Source organism: Sardina pilchardus, chromosome 17, assembly GCF_963854185.1.
Source record: "Sardina pilchardus chromosome 17, fSarPil1.1, whole genome shotgun sequence".
Classification (NCBI taxonomy): Eukaryota; Metazoa; Chordata; class Actinopteri; order Clupeiformes; family Clupeidae; genus Sardina; species Sardina pilchardus.
This window is the reverse complement of record NC_085010.1, coordinates 32,610,841-32,628,340: the sequence shown is the minus strand read 5'-3', so window position 1 is coordinate 32,628,340 and position 17,500 is coordinate 32,610,841. Positions and strand designations below refer to the sequence as shown.

General features: G+C 46.7%; 1 protein-coding gene across 1 annotated transcript in view; it reads left to right on the top strand.

Annotated features, from left to right (window-relative positions):
- The first annotated feature begins 2,313 nt into the window (after window positions 1-2,313).
- LOC134061952 (lysine-specific demethylase RSBN1L-like) overlaps window positions 2,314-17,500 on the top strand; it is a 31,803-nt gene continuing 16,616 nt past the window's right edge. The window contains exons 1-3 of the mRNA XM_062517799.1: window positions 2,314-2,842; window positions 10,227-10,811; window positions 16,466-17,190. Of these exons, the coding sequence (XP_062373783.1) occupies window positions 2,356-2,842; window positions 10,227-10,811; window positions 16,466-17,190 (1,797 nt within the window). The 5' untranslated portion in view covers window positions 2,314-2,355. The remainder of the gene's footprint in view (window positions 2,843-10,226; window positions 10,812-16,465; window positions 17,191-17,500) is intronic.

Sequence of the window (17,500 nt, the reverse complement as noted above, 5' to 3'; positions counted from 1 at the left end):
ACACCCCTACACACACACACACCCCTACACTCACACACCCCTACACACACTCACACACCCCTACACACACTCACACCCTCACACACTACACTCCAAACACCCCCACAACACTCACACACACCCTTACACACACTCACACCCCCCTACACTCTCAAACACCCCCACACACTCACACACCCCTACACACATACACACACTCACACACCCCTACACACACTCACACACCCCTACACACATAACACACTCAAACACACTCACACCCCTACACACTCACACACACACACACCCCCTACACACTCACACACACCCCTACACACTTACACACTCACACACCCCTACACACACTCACACACCCCTACACACACTCACACACCCCTAAACTCTCAAACACCCCCACACACACTCACACACCCCAACACACTCACACACCCCTACACACATACACACACCCCAACACACATACACACACTCACACACCCAACACCCCACCCCCACACACACTCACACACCCCAACACACTCACACACCCCTACACACTCTCTCGGAGACAGGATAATTTATTATGACCACTTTCCTGAATGTTTGGCCAACGATGTCCGGGACATCGAAACACCGTCGCCCCACAAGACTTACGGGAAACCAGGGGCATGGAAACACCGTCGCCCCACAAGACTTATGGGAAACCAGGGACATGGAAACACCGTCGCCCCACAAGACTTATGGGAAATAAGCGATTGTCGCTCCCAAGATAAAATGTTGTGGTATGTTGGTCTCCAGGGCATCAGCCCAGCCCACAACCACTCATCTGTGATTTGCATATAAAACATGCCACTGTAGTGGCCACTATATATTAGGATGATATGTTCAGAAGTGTAGTGGCCACTAGGATGAGATGTTCAGAAGTGGCCAATATTTCCCAGCAAATTCCACTTTTATCCTCTCAAGTTGTTCTTAAAAAATATAAATGAATTTCATTTAAGATTGTACTTTAGAAATTTCCACTCAGATTCTTACATTTGTAAATAAGTGAAAGCTACTTTTCATTTGAGATTGATATTGTTGTGTAAGTGTTTTAAATATTTCAATTTCAATATATATAGGCTATTGTTTTAATTTAAATGAATGAATCACAGCGTATGTCATTAATTAGATTATTTTTTTAATCGACTGACAGCCCAATCATAATTATAGGCCTACTTATTGGCCATTATTGCATTATTGATCATTACTAAGTTATATCCTAGACTGAGCATCACACACACACACACACACACACACACACACACACACACACACCTTCTGATCCCCACCAGTTATCTTCTGCTCACACTTGTTTGATTCTCTGAGGCAGGGGTGACTCTCTCTCTCTTTCACACACACAGACACACACACACACACACACACACACACACACACACACAAACCCCTGACCTGAGCAGGTCTTCTTCATCACATTCCTGAAGACACATTGAACATTGAATTAAACAACAACCGTAGCCTACATCCAGATGAATTAAACAACAGCTGCTGCTAGTTGATTGGGAGTGTGATGAGGGTTGATGATCCTCAGAGAAGGCCATGATAAAGCCCTGATAAATGATCACACACACACACACACACACACACACACACACACACACACACACACACACACACACACACACACACACACACACACACACACACACACACATAGCCTACACACACTCTGTTTAAACAGTCGTATCAGCCAGAGGCTCTGGCAAATCTCCTGTTCACTGGACACACACACACACACACACACACACACATATTCATGATGAGAGAGAGTCCGTGCCACTGCCAGCGGAATTCCCTTGAAGTGAGAGGACAGTGTGTGTGTGTGTGTGTGTGTGTGTGTGTGGTTCATTGCGCCAGGGGCGCGGGCAGCAACCGCGTGCGCTTCAGGGGAGAGACATCAGATGCACGCGCAGCATAATCAAGTCCACACACTCACCGAGTTACATCACGTTTCCCAAATGAAGTGCAAGCACGCTATCTTTGGTGGGGGCGCACAGAGGAGGGTGCAACAGAGACACTATCAGCAGGAGAAGAGAGATCGCATCTTTTTGTGCGTTTGTGTTGAAACTGATGCCTGGTGTTTGGCGAGCTTATTCCAGAGGGCAGTGACGTCTTTCATTGAGGCGCTCTGCAGTCTTTCCCGCGTTATGCGACACGTCCCGGTGTTCCATTTCTCCTCCCACCAATCGGCTCACGTAGACACAGTGCCCGCCCCCAGACTACGTCACCTGTCAGTCTCTGTGATGCCCCGCCCCCTCCCTGCCTTTTACACAAACAGCAGTAGCGCTCGAGAGAGTAAATAGAGAAAGCCCCAAGATGGCGGAGTCAGTGAGCTTCATTCACTTTGGTGCAGCGAATAAAACCCCGCTGTCCAAACCGAAAGAACCGAAAGCCACGACGGAAAATCGACCGCAGTCTTCACGCGACCACCACCCTCCACCGGCGAAGAAAGTGCGAAACGACGAGAAAAGCCTGAAACCCAAGAAACTGAACGGGGAAGGCGGAGGAGGCGGCGGCATAGCAGACAAGCAGCACCAGAAGCAGAGTTATGGCAGTCCGACAACATGGAGCTTCGGTCCCATCAAGTCGAGCAACCCGACGGCGCCAGCCCAACCGCCCCTTCACAAAGTGTTCAAGCAGAGCGCATTCCTCGCGTCTCCACCGAAGCCTAAAAAGCTCAAGGAAAAACGGGAAAAGGAGAAGGAGAAGAAAAAACATAAGCCACCCGCGGAAAATAATGTCAGCAGCCTGCTCGTCCCCGGACTGAAGAAGGAGAACGGCGAGGTGAAGTTGGTACAGAAAGGTAAGGCGAATGTCAGAGGGTTTAGCTATAGCTAGTTAGCTTAGCCCTTCGCCTTAAGTTGTTTACTTGTAACTTGTTAACCTCCGCTGTAGTGTGTCAACAAACCAACTTACCAGTAGTTTGCTTGCTCTGTGGGTGCATCTTTGTGATAGTTGGTGGCTTTGCACTTGAGCTGTACTCTTGCTTGTGTTTTTTATGTACGTTAGCTTGCTAACGTAGAACAGGCCAGCTACCTTTTAGCTAGCACTAGCGAACTAGCCACCAGTTTGCTACTCGGAGCGGACTACACACGCATGTGGGCCCAAGAAGTGTGTGCGTGTTATTGCAATGTGGCTGGACCTGCGATACATTTCTATGGTTTGATGCAAAAATAACGTGTGCTGGGAGTGTTGGTCGCCGTTGTTTATATTGTATTAATGCCCGTGATCGCAACTTTCGGTTAGATGTGGAGCGATTGGCCCCATTTGAAGCGCGTTTGTTACTCAACCGAGTTTTAAATCGCTTTCTTGAGCTCGCGTGCCTAATGGCTGCGGATGTACTCGTGCTGAACCTGCGGTTATATCAAGAGCTCCACCGTTAAATGGCGTATTACACTCCCATGAATTGTCCCCGCCAGCTATTTTGGTGCGATTTCTGGCCACTGTAGCCCAAAGGAGTGATTTTTGGAAACATATGTTACAATTTGATGCGCGCTGAAAAGACACATAGTTTCCATTTCACCAACACGAGTGTTCGAGAGTGGAATTCGTGGTAAGCTGGCGCTCATACGCGTGCCAGTCGTTATTCCTCGCGCTCTTAACGGGATGTTTGGTAATATTGGTGAATGTGGTGGATTTCGTGAGGCGTCGTTGTGCCCTGGGTGGCAGCAGCAGCCACGGCGCACGCACGCACGCGGTGTTCCAGTGTTGGCTATAAACAATCGCCCGCCATTAAGTGCTGTTTTCGCACCACGCCCCCAGAACGGGACCGGAGGAGCACGAGCTCTTCACTCGCGTCTACCCAGCGCCACGCAGACGACCCGTGCCTCATCACCGAGCTGTTGGCGCTCATTTCACACACCTTTACACTGAAGGACACACACACACACACACCTTTACACGGAAGGACACACACACACCCCTTTACACGGACACACACCCCTCTTCTCGCATCAGCACATGGTGTACTCTCTCTCTTGCAGTTTTGTTAGTTTGAAATAACTATGCCACAGGGCTCCCAGAGTATTGCATGTGTGTGCAGGCATGTGTTTAACTGTGTGTGTGTGTGTGTGTGTGTGTGTGTGTGTGTGTGTGTGTGGTCGGCGCTGCAGGAGCCCCATTAACCTCGTTGGCGTCTGATGCCACTGGTCACTTGGGCGATGTCACTCGAGCGATGTTATTGGTCACTTGGGGCGATGCCGGGCAACCTGATTGGACAGTAATGAGTAGAACTCTTCACACTGAGCGTGTCATCATTTTGCCTTGACCAGAAGGAACACACTTAACTTCACACACCTATACACACACATGCCTGTAAATGCACACACACACGCACGCACACACACACTCACACTTATAACATCAACACACACTTACAACATCATATACACATACACGAACACGCCTGTAAGCGCACACTGAACACACACACACACACACACTGAACACACACAAGTGTATAAACATGCACTCGCCTGTGAGCACACAGTGTGCACACACACACACACACACACACACTGAACACACACAAGCCTATAAACACACACACTTCTGTAAGCACACACTGAACACACACACGCTGAACACATACAAGTGTATAAACACGCACTCGCCTGTAAACACACTGAACACACACACACTGAACACAAACAAGTCTATAAGCACACCTGCCTGTAACCACACACTGAACACACACACACTGAACACACACACACGCACTGAACACATACAAGTCTATAAACACACACACCAGTGAACACACATGCCTGTTAAAACACACACACACACACACACCGTTGGAACACTCACTGAACTCGCATTCCCGTAGACACACACTCAGCACACACAGCTGGAAACACACTAAGCACTACACACACGCCTACATTTCTTTTCGTTGGGTCAAGTCCACATGCAGGGGTCAGTGTGTGAGACACACTAAACTTGTTTAACTCACAACTGCATCTCAGATGAGCACAATATCCTCTGTAGTGTTCTGATCTACACACACACACACACACACACACCTCAGATGAGCACAATTTCCTCTCTAGTGTTCTGTGAAACATGGTTATTATTGCACGCCCAACGATATGACTGACCTGTGAACACACATACATACACACACACACACATACACACACATACAAACACTAAACACTCTGAACACACACACACACATCTAAACACATACTGAACAGCGATATGACTGATCATTGACTGAAGTGACTGTTGGTGGTGAAAGTTATCTGTAATAATGTGATTATTAGCAGTCAGCAAACACGCCTGAACACACACACCTCCTAAACACATACTGAACACACACACCCCCCTCCTATGCACATAAACACATACTGAACACACACACCTCCTAAACACATACTGAACACACACACACACACACACGCGCGCGCCTGTGAACACACACACACTGTTGGTGGTGAAAGTGATCTGTAATAAGGTGATTATTAGCAGTCAGCACACACACACACACACCTGTAAACACACACACACACCTGTAAACACACTGCACACATACACACCTGTGAACACATACTGAACACACACACACACCTGTAAACACACTACACACACACACACACCTGTAAACACACTACACACACACACACACACACACCTGTAAACACACACACACACGCCTGTAAACACACAACACACACACACCTGTGAACACATACTGAACACACACACACGCCTGTAAACACATACTGAACACACACGCCTGTAAACACACTACACACACACACACACACCTGTAAACACACACACACGCCTGTAAACACACAACACACACACACCTGTGAACACATACTGAACACACACGCCTGTGAACACACTTAACACACACACACACACGCCTGTAAGCACACAACACACATACACACCTGTGAACACATACTGAACACACACAACACATACACACGCCTGTAAACACGCAACACATACACACGCCTGTAAACACACACACACGCCTGTGAACACATACTGAACACAAACACACACGCCTGTAAACACACAACACACATACACACCTGTGAACACATACTGAACATACACACATGCCTGTGAACACAAACTGAACATACACATGCCTGTAAGCACACTTAACACACACACGGCTGTAAACACACTACACACACACGACTGTAAACACACTTAACACACACACACACACGCCTGTGAACACATACTGAACACACACACGCCTGTAAATGCACTACACACCCGCGCACACACGCCTGTAAACACACTACACACACACGACTGTAAACACACTTAACACACACACACGCCTGTGAACACATACTGATCACACACACACGCCTGTGAACACATACTGATCACACACGCGCCTGTAAATGCACTACACATGCGCACAGTCACGCCTGTAAACACACTACACACACACGACTGTAAACACATACTGAACACACACACCTGTAAATGCACTACACACACGCGCACACACGCCTGTAAACATATACTGAACACACACACACCTGTAAAAACACTGAACACATGCCTGTGAACACATACTGAACACACACGCGACTGTAAACACACTTAACACACACACGCGTAAACACATATTGAACACACACCCACGCCTGTAAACACACTACACACACGCGCAGCCGCGCACACACACGCCTGTAAACACCTACTGAACACACACACGCGCCTGTAAACACACTGAACACATGCCAGTAAACACCTACTGAACACACACGCCTGTGAACACATACTGAACACACACACGACTGTAAACACAATACACACACACACGACTGTAAACACACTACACACACACGACTGTAAACACACTACACACACCTGTAAAAACACTGAACACATGCCTGTGAACACATACTGAACACACGCGACTGTAAACACACTTAACACACACACACACACACACACACACGCGTAAACACATATTGAACACACACCCACGCCTGTAAACACACTACACACACGCGCATCCGCGCACACACACGCCTGTAAACATGTACTGAACACACGCGCGCCTGTAAACACACTGAACACATGCCAGTAAACACCTACTGAACACACACGCCTGTGAACACAGACTGAACACACACGACTGTAAACACAATATACACACACACACAACTGTAAACACACTACACACACACGACTGTAAACACACTACACACACAACTGTAAACACACTACACACATACGACTGTAAACACACTTAACACACACACACACGCGCGTGTAAACACATATTGAACACACACACACACGCCTGTAAACACACTGAACACACGCCTGTAAACACACTGAACACATGCCAGTAAACGCCTACTGAGGCGAGTGGCTGTGTACACACACTGTTGCTGGTGAAAGTGATTTGTGATGAGGTCATTATTAGCTGTCAGCTTATGACGAGGTATCGCTCCTCAATATTACCTTTTGGCCATTATAAGACTGTTAGTGTGTGTGTGTGTGTCTTAGAGCGAGGAAGAAGTCAGGCCCTGGATTTTGAATAGTCTTAAGCTTTTTGGTGTCAGACAGACCAGCTACAGCAACTCGTGTGTGTATGTGTGTGAGAGAGAGACACACAGACTGGTCTTCAGACCAGGCAGGAGATAGAGATGCCAAATTAGCTCTGAAATTAAAGGCTTTCAGAAACTGTGTGTGTGTGATGGCTGAAGACTGCTAGTAATTGTGTGTGTGTGATGGCTGAAGACTGCTAGTAATTGCTATCTTGCGAATTTGCTTCCAGAAGAGGAGAAACAACGATCCTGTCGGTTGGTTCCACGCTGAATCTGGACACACACGCGCACACTCTGAATCGGGACTGTTCTCTTGGTCTCTCTCTCTCTCTCACACACACACACACACTAGGGCTGAGCAATGGATCTATTTCATATCAAAAGCAGGCTTTGGAGCATTCAGTTAGTATTTGGAAATCTAAAGTAAATAAAAGCATTCCATCTGACTCAAGGTTTGTTTAAATTGACGTATTTGACACAATTTATTATGGGTTTACTTTTATTATTATTATTATTATTATTTTTTTTATTTTTTTTATTTTGTGAACAGTCACAAGTCCTTAGAGTTAATCATGTTCACCACAGAAAGTCCAGTGAGTGGTTAGGATTAGACCAGGCCAGCCCAGGCTAGTAAACTACGGTAATGTCCAGTGAATTAGCCGGATTATACCAGACCAGGCTAGTAAACTACAGTAATGTCCAGTGAATTAGCCGGATTAGACTAGGTCAGGCCAGGCTAGTAAACTACAGTAATGTCCAGTGAATTAGCCGGATTAGACCAGCCCAGCCCAGGCCAGTAAACTACAGTGATGTCCAGTGAATTAGCCGGATTAGACCAGGCCAGGCCAGGCTAGTAAACTACAGTAATGTCCAGTGAATTAGCCGGATTAGACTAGGTCAGGCCAGGCTAGTAAACTACAGTAATGTCCAGTGAATTAGCCGGATTAGACCAGGCCAGCCCAGGCCAGTAAACTACAGTAATGTCCAGTGAATTAGCTGGATTAGACCAGGCCAGGCCAGGCCAGTAAACTACAGTAATGTCCAGTGAATTAGCCGGATTAGACCAGGCCAGGCCAGGCTAGTAAACTACAGTACTGTCCAGTGAATTAGCCGGATTAGACCAGGCCAGGCCAGGCTAGTAAACTACAGTACTGTCCAGTGAATTAGCCGGATTAGACCAGGCCAGGCCAGGCTAGTAAACTACAGTGATGTCCAGTGAATTAGCCGCATTGTGTATACGCCGCAGGACAGTGTTTTAGGTTAAAAAAACAAAACTACATGAGCACCATGGTAACAGCTGTGTATTTAGCTCCATCACTGAAGAAGTTATGCAAAATCAGTGTATAAACTGCGGCTAATAGTTGTGAAATTACGGTACACTGTTAATGTACACCCTTACAATAGAGCCACAGCAGCTGTGAGCGTTCGGTGCCAATTACATGTGATAAGTATACGCTGGAAAGGACACACACACACACACACACACACACACACACCTTAAGCCCTCATCCTTGTGCTACAGCGCAGAGTATTTTCATATGTTAACGCCGTCCTCATATTAGAATACAGAGCTGTTTCTAGATTTTCATATCTTGAAGCGCTTGTCCTCTTGTTAAACAAATAAGTAGTGTCAGCTCTGCACTCTAAGCCCTGATCCTAGAGCCGTTTCTAGATGTGTGTGTCTTTAATGAAGTGGCCTGATCCTAGAGCTGTTTCTAGATGTGTGTGTCTTTAATGAAGTGGCCTGATCCTAGAGCTGTTTCTAGATGTGTGTGTCTTTAATGAAGTGGCCTGATCCTAGAGCTGTTTCTAGATGTGTGTGTCTTTAATGAAGTGGCCTGATCCTAGAGCTGTTTCTAGATGTTTGTGTGTAATACTTTTTCTCCTTGGAACTTGTCCTTTTGAGTCTTGGGAGTTGGAAAACATTGGTATTGCAATGATCACGATCAGTCAACTTGAATGCAAGAGTTTATATCAATTGTGTGCAGCATGCTAATGACGGTAAACTAGTCTCAATACACAACGTTCACTAGTCTCAGTACACAACGTTCACTAAGGTCTCAGTACACAACGTTCACTAGTCTCAGTACACAACGTTCACTAAGGTCTCAGTACACAACGTTCACTAAGGTCTCAATACACAACGTTCACTAGTCTCAATACACAACGTTCACTAGTCTCAATACACAACGTTCACTAAGGTCTCAATACACAACGTTCACTAGTCTCAGTACACAACGTTCACTAGTCTCAGTACACAACGTTCACTAGTCTCAGTACACAACGTTCACTAGTCTCAGTACACAACGTTCACTAGTCTCAGTACACAACGTTCACTAAGGTGTCAATACACAACGTTCACTAAGGTCTTAATACACTACTGTTGTCCTTTGTTCACTCTACGCAACTGTTGGCCTGTGTTCACTAAGGTCTTAATACACAACTGTTGGCCTGTGTTCACTAAGGTCTTAATACACAACTGTTGTCCTGTGTTATCTAGTATTAATACACAACTGTTTCCTGTGTTATCTAGTCTTAATACACAACTGTTGTCCTGTGTTAAGATGTGTGTGGGTGTTGGTCTGGTCTGGTGTGTGTGTGTTTGTCCTCTCTGCTCATCTGTGTGTTCTTGTGGTCTTTCACCAGAGCACATCAACAAGGACAAGCTGAAGGATCGAGACCGGGAGCGCGAGCGAGAGCGCGAGAAAAAGAAAGAGATGCATAAAGAAATGCACAAGGAGATGCATAAAGAAAAAGAATTGCATAAAGAAATGCACAAGGAAATGCATAAAGAAAAAGAAATGCATAAGGAGAAAGATCTGCATAAAGAAATATATAAAGATCTGCATAAGGAAAAGGAGAAAGACCTGCATAAAGAGAAGAAGGAGGAGAAAGACCTGCATAAAGAGAAGAAGGAGGAGAAAGATCTGCATAAAGAGAAGAAGGAGAAAGACCTGCATAAAGAAGAGAAGAAGGAGAAAGACCTGCATAAAGAGATGAAGGAGGAGAAAGACCTGCATAAAGAAGAGAAGAAGGAGAAAGACCTTCACAAGGAGAAGAAGGAGGAGAAAGATCTGCATAAAGAGGAGAAGAAGGAGAAAGACTTGAATAAGGAAGAGAAGAAGGAGAAAGACCTGCATAAGGAGAGAGAGAAGGAGAGGGAGAAGAAGAAACTCAAACTGTCCAACGTGATCAAGAGGGAGAACGGCGAGGTCAAATTGCTCCACAAAGGTATGACTAGTCGTAGCCCAACCTAAGGTCCGTCTGCTCCATAAAGGTGTGACTAGTCGTAGGCCAACCTAAGGTCCGTCTGCTCCATAAAGGTGTGACTAGTCGTAGGCCAACCTAATGTCCGTCTGCTCCATAAAGGTATGGCTAGTCGTAGGCCAACCTAAGGTCCGTCTGCTCCATAAAGGTGTGACTAGTCGTAGGCCTACCAGAGGTCCGTCTGGCTACACTGAGCTACCTGAGCTGGCTTGGCTACACTTTTTCCTCAATATAATGTCAGTGGTGGGAGTGTGTTTCACCACTCTGACAAGATCTGTGTTGAATCTGTGCTTCCCAAAATCTTCTTGTGAAAGATCTGCTGTTTAGCCTGAGCAGAGCCGTCTTGTGGTGGTGTGTGTGCACTTTACCGTGCTACTCTAGGGTGCTAGACATTTTAACGTTTATTTAGCCGGCCTTGGAACACCAGAGTAGAATATACATTAGAACACCGGCACTAGAGATGCACCGATTGCAATTTTTTGTCCGATTCCGATTTTTCATAGAATTTGACCCGCCGATACAGATTTTAGCCGATTCCGATTTCATTTCTTCTAACCACTTTACAGTACACTCAAAGAGCTATTTTCTTTCTTTTCTTTAATAGAACATGTTAATATGGAAATATAATCAACTTATCAATAATGGTATGGCTGGTAAAAAATGTGAGCAGACAGATTCTTCTTCAAGTCTAATTTCAGTTGCAGTATCATGCTAATGCTTCTCAGTGTGGGACATTCATTTCACACACTACTAATAGAAATGCACTGTAAGAACACCTATTTTTTTCTTCACATTAAATATCCAACGGTAAATATCTTCAGAATACTGATAAGTATATAACTGGAAATGTAGGTGTACATATAGCTGCTACATAGCCTAGACTGAGATGTTTTTACTGGAAAATGACAACAACAGAAAACTAACAGCCAATGATGTGCGTTCTCAGTCTACACTCGTCTTTGAACTTTCGCGATTGCTTGCGGATACGAAGGAAGTGTCCATATTTGGATTGCACACCCTTATACAGGAGAAACGCAGCTTTCCAATGACACCACGCAGGATCTGTTTTGTATCACGGTCGCAGTAATGTATGAAACGTTAGAATGCTAACTTTTGGCGAATTTAGAAGAAATATATCCTACAGGCGTGAGTAGACAAAAGGTAATGAAATAAACACCTAAATGTGTAAATCGGACTTTGTTGTTGTAGTAGTGTGAAAGAGTATGCTAGGGTGGCAAACTGAAGCAAAACATTAGGCTACACCTGCCGTGTCTCGCTAAGTGGAGAATAACTACTCCTAGGCTACTGTGGGCTAGGTCACTGCTTGTTGACATCTTATTATCATGCCTGGTCGCTAAAGTTTGATTCTTTTTAATGTCGCCTTAGATTTAAAAAAAAAAAGAAGAATCTCCAACCTTTTTAGGACATCAATTCTCTTTGTAAATGAAATAATGTATCGTTAATAAACACATGTTCTTCCTTAAAATACAGGGGCATACGTATTGGAACCCCTATGTTAAATTCCCATAGTCAGGCAGATTTTTTTTTTTTTTTAAAAGGTTATTTCATGGATCCAGGATACTATGCATCCTGATAAAATTCCCTCGGCCTTTGGAATTAAAATAGCCCCACATACCCTTCACTATGCCTAGAGATTGGCTTGGGTTTTTTTTTTTTTTTCTTTTTTTTTCCAATTAGCCTATTAGCGGGTTTGATTTGCATTGAGCTCTATGAGAATGTTGTGGCATTTTCACGTTATTTGTGAATAACTTTTAAGAGAACCCCCCTAGCTAAAGTCTTCTAGTGCGATTTAGGAGTGCTCCTAGCGGTAAGATAAAATGCGTTTAGAATACGGCCCAGACCAACCTCAGACGGGAGTGGACAGGGGTGGGTGTGTGTGTGTGTGTGTGCACGTGATCGCAAATGAGGTTCAGCGGCCAACACCCTCTGACCAATCAGCACACTAGGGCTGAGACGGAACACCCTCTGACCAATCAGCACACTAGGGCTGAGATGGAACACCCTCCAGTGTCTTCTTTATCTCTCCCTCCTCTCCCCTCCCTCTCTCCCTCTCTCCCTTGCTGTTATGTCTCTCCCTCTCCCTCTCCCTCCTCTCCCCTCCCTCTCTCTCTCTCTCTCTCTCTCTCTCTCTCTCTCTCTCTCTCTCTCTCTCTCTCTCTCTCTCTCTCTCTCTCTCTCTCTCTCTCTCTATATGATTATGTGTCTGGGCAGGATGGTGAGCTCTAAGCTATTAATACCTGCTGATGTCCCATATCTCTGTGTGTGTGTTAATTGATCAGTGATGACCGCTGCGGCTGGGCCTTTTCATAGCTCGATCTCTCCTCCTTTTTCCCCTTTCTCCTCCCCTCATCATTCTTAGAGAAAAGAAATGTCCAGCTTTAAAAATGTCAGTGCATCAAGTATTATTTTAGGGTGTTGCATATAATGTTTTGTTGTAAATGTCTGTCCTTTTATCCTAGAGTTCCCCAGTTACACCCTTTACCCTAGAGTTCTGTTACCCTAGAGTTCCTTTACCCTAGAGTTCCTTTACCCTAGAGTTCTGTTACCCTAGAGTTCCCAGTCACACCCTTTACCCTAGAGCAGTGGTTCTCAAACTGTGGTACGGGTACCACTGGTGGTACGCAGACTCTCTGTTGTGGTACTCTGGGAGTCTCCAAGATGTTTTATTTCATGAAGACAAAATAATCACTTCAAATGATATATAAATATTATATTTATACATCTTTCTTGAAAAACAAAACAAAACCATGCAACATAGTATGTACAATGTAAACTATATTTAGATTGGCCCGCGCTCCTATAACTCAATGCTGCTCCTAATGGTGGTACTTGGAGAGTCGATTGCTCTCTGAGGTGGCACTGACTGTGAAAGGTTTGAGAGCCACTGCCCTAGAGTTCCGTTACACTAGAGTTCCGTTACCCTAGGCGTTCAGTTTTCATAGAGTTCCTCCGTTACCCTAGAGTTCCGTTACCCTAGGGGTTCCGTTATCATAGAGTTCCTCCTTTACCCTCTTTATACATTCTAATCCTGCTTTTAAGGAATTTGTTAGAAGTGTGTGGGTGAGAGTATTTGTGCATGGCAGAGGTATGTGTGTCCGTGGACCGCAGACAGTGTTTGTGTTTTTCTTGAGGTGTGTGTGTGTGTGCGCGTGTGTGTGTGTGTGTGCGTGCCCGTGTCCGTGTCCTCTCACTAGCCCTTTTCTGACAGAAAGACGGCTCATCCGCGGCTAGGTATAACCGGCCATTAGCCGGCTAGGTCTCTGTGAACAGGAAGCGCGATATTCCAAAAGCCGCCTCGGTGTAGGCGTAAACATGCAAGAACTGGGTGTGAAGTTGAACAGTGACGTACAACATAGGCGTCGAAGTCTCGTGACACTACTGTCATTCTCCAAACAATGGTGCAGCTCTCTGTCTCCCTCTCTTGTTAAATGATACCCTGACGGTGTCAATAATGACGATCAATCTGGAGGAGTAGGCTAGTTATTGAAAATAATCTGTGTCATAAAGTGTCATATTATCATTATACCCTTCACTGCCTTCACGTCTGCCAGATTCCAAACTGTCTTCCTAACAGCAGTTACAATCAGTATTTTTGTGTACAATAAAACAGCTTTGCAAAGTTTAAACCAACGATGCTAATTGCGATTAGCGATTAGCCATTTTAAATGCAGAGCCTACCCTCATAAGGAGACCTCTCAAATTCAGAAAAATGCATTAAACTAAAATTGGACAACATTGTTATGTTTCTTAAACCTTAGGGTGGGTATGATATACATGCTGTAACGAAATACGTTGTCAATGGTTATTTGACCAAGCTTGTGTAACCAGGCATAGCTGCTAGCCATAGCCAAGGTCTAATTTATCCTGGCTGTAGATAAAGCAGGATATGTTTTTCCCAATATCTTACCAAATTAATGAATAAATGCTGAAGCGAAGACCGAGATGTTTGGCGATTTTCGATCAATTGCCATTGACATTTGAAAGAACAGAGTGCTAGATAGACCACAATGACCAGTGTTAATAGCCTAGGTGAACAGTAACATGATGATGATGATCTGACAGCTGTGCTCAGCATAGACAGTCAGCTGTTGGCTGATTTCAAATCTTCGGGCAGTGGGTCGCACAACTCGCGTCATCGACAGCTCCGCCCATGTCTCAGCAAAGCCGCCTCATAGCCGGCTCGCATCCGCGCTGCAGTCGAGCCGGCGATAAGTGCGCCCCCAGAGGAGCTGATATGTGCACCCCCAGAGGAGGCGATATGTGCACCCCCAGATATGTGTACCCCCAGAGGAGGTGATAAGAGGAGGCGATATGTGCACCCCCAGAGGAGGCGATATGTGCACCCCCAGATATGTGTACCCCCAGAGGAGGTGATAAGAGGAGGAGATATGTGTACCCCCAGAGGAAGACAATTGCCAGCGTAAAACACCTCATCAATAAGCCGGCTAACAGTGAGAACAATCGGGAGTAGCTGCCTAAAAGCCCGTCAATCACCGGCTAGCTGTGCAGTCAGAAAAGGGCTAGTCTCTCTCTCCCTCCCTCCCTCTCTCTCTCCCTCTCCCTCTCTCCCTCCCTCCCTCCCTCTCTCTCTCCCTCTCCCTCTCTCTCTCTCTCTCTCTCTCTCTCTCTCTCTCCCTCTCTCCCTCTCCCTCTCTCTGGTTGAGTGGAGGAACAGTAGGTTTGCTTGTTTACAGCTGCTGTGCTATTTTGGCATTCCTGCTGCTCTGTCTCGTGCTGTGTGTGTGTGTGTGTGTGGGCGGTTGTGTGCGTGTACTAGCTGTGGCAGATCCTATCTGATGTGTTTGTGTCTGAGCTGTGTGTGTGTGTGTGTGTGTGTTTGTTTGTAGACTGCTTGGTTTAAATAGCTGTCTGGTCTGCTGCTGTCATGCTTACTCAGGGTGGTGTGTGTGTGTGTGTGTGTGTGTGTGTGTGTGTAGTGGGGCATTTGACTGGAATGGCGGATAAGCTGCGGTTGCCACTCACACACACACACACACACACACACACACACACACACAGACACACACACACACACACACACACACACACACACACACACACACACACACAGACATGTTACTGCTATGTTACTGATCTCAGCTGGTTTTGTGTCTATAATGGAGTGGAATGGACATTTCTAAGAGACCCCAGACTTGTGAACACAGAAACACAAACACACACAGATATATGCACACACACACACATGCATACATGCATTATGTATCCTTACGTGTGTGTGTGTGTGTGCACATATCTTTGTGTCTATGTATCCTAACGTGTGTTTGTGTGTGTGTGTGTGTGTTTGCGCGTGTGCACATATCTGTATGTCTTTATGCATCCTAACGTGTGTGTGTGTGTGTGTGTGCGACGCGTATGCCCATATCTTTGTCTTGTAACGTGTGAGTGTGTGTGTGTGCACATATCTGTATGTCTTTATGCATCCTAACGTGTGTGTGTGTGTGTGTGTGCGACGCGTATGCCCATATCTTTGTCTTGTAACGTGTGAGTGTGTGTGTGTGCACATATCTTTATGTCTTTATGCATCCTAACGTGTGTGTGTGTGTGTGTGTGTGTGTGTGTGGTGTGTGTGTGTGTAGGGGAGAAGGCCAAGCCCAAGCTGAGTCTGGAGGAGCTGCAGATCAAGAAGGTGAAGAAGAAAAAGCGCAAGCGGCGGCGCGAGGAGGAGAAGCGGCGACGGCCCAAGATGCACCACCGCTCCAGCCAGACCGACCTGCCCACAGGCCACGCCTCTTCCTGCGCTAACCCCGCCTCTTCCTGCTCTAACTCCGCCTCTTCCTGCTCTAACTCCGCCTCCTTCAAGCCCCCGCTGCCCGTCCTCCAGGGCGGCGCCGTCGTCAAGCAGGAGAAGAGTTCGTCGCCACGGGGACTACTGAGCTCTGGCTCCACCCCCGCCGCCGCCGCGGAGGTCGCTAAGGGCGCGTCGTCGTCGTCGTCGTCGTCGTCGGGGGCGTCGTCGTCGTGCCGACTGCCGGGCGTGGAGGCGATGGAGTTCGGGCGTCTGGTGCACGTGGAGCAGCAGCCTAACGGGGGCGCTCTCGTGCTGCACGCGTATAGCCGTGAGCTGGCGGGTTTAACGGCCGCGCAGCTGCAGCGCTTCGCGCACGAGTTCGTCACGCTGGCGTTCGGCGAGGACTCGGCCGGCGCCGCCCACTACGTGATGGGCATCGTGCACGGCGCCGCCGCATACCTGCCCGACTTCCTCGACTACTTCTCCGGCAAGTTCCCCGCCGCGCCCGTCAAGATGGAGATCCTCGGCAAGAAGGACATCGAGACCACCACCATGCTCAACTTCCACAGCCAGGTACACACACACACACACATACACACACACACACACACACACACATCGAGACCACCACCATGCTCAACTTCCACAGCCAGGTGTGTGTTTACACACACACACACACACACACATCGAGACCACCACCATGCTCAACTTCCACAGCCAGGTACACACACACACACACACACACACACACACACACACATCGAGACCACCACCATGCTCAACTTCCACAGCCAGGTACACACACACACACACACACACACACACACACACACATCGAGACCACCACCATGCTCAACTTCCACAGCCAGGTACACACACACAC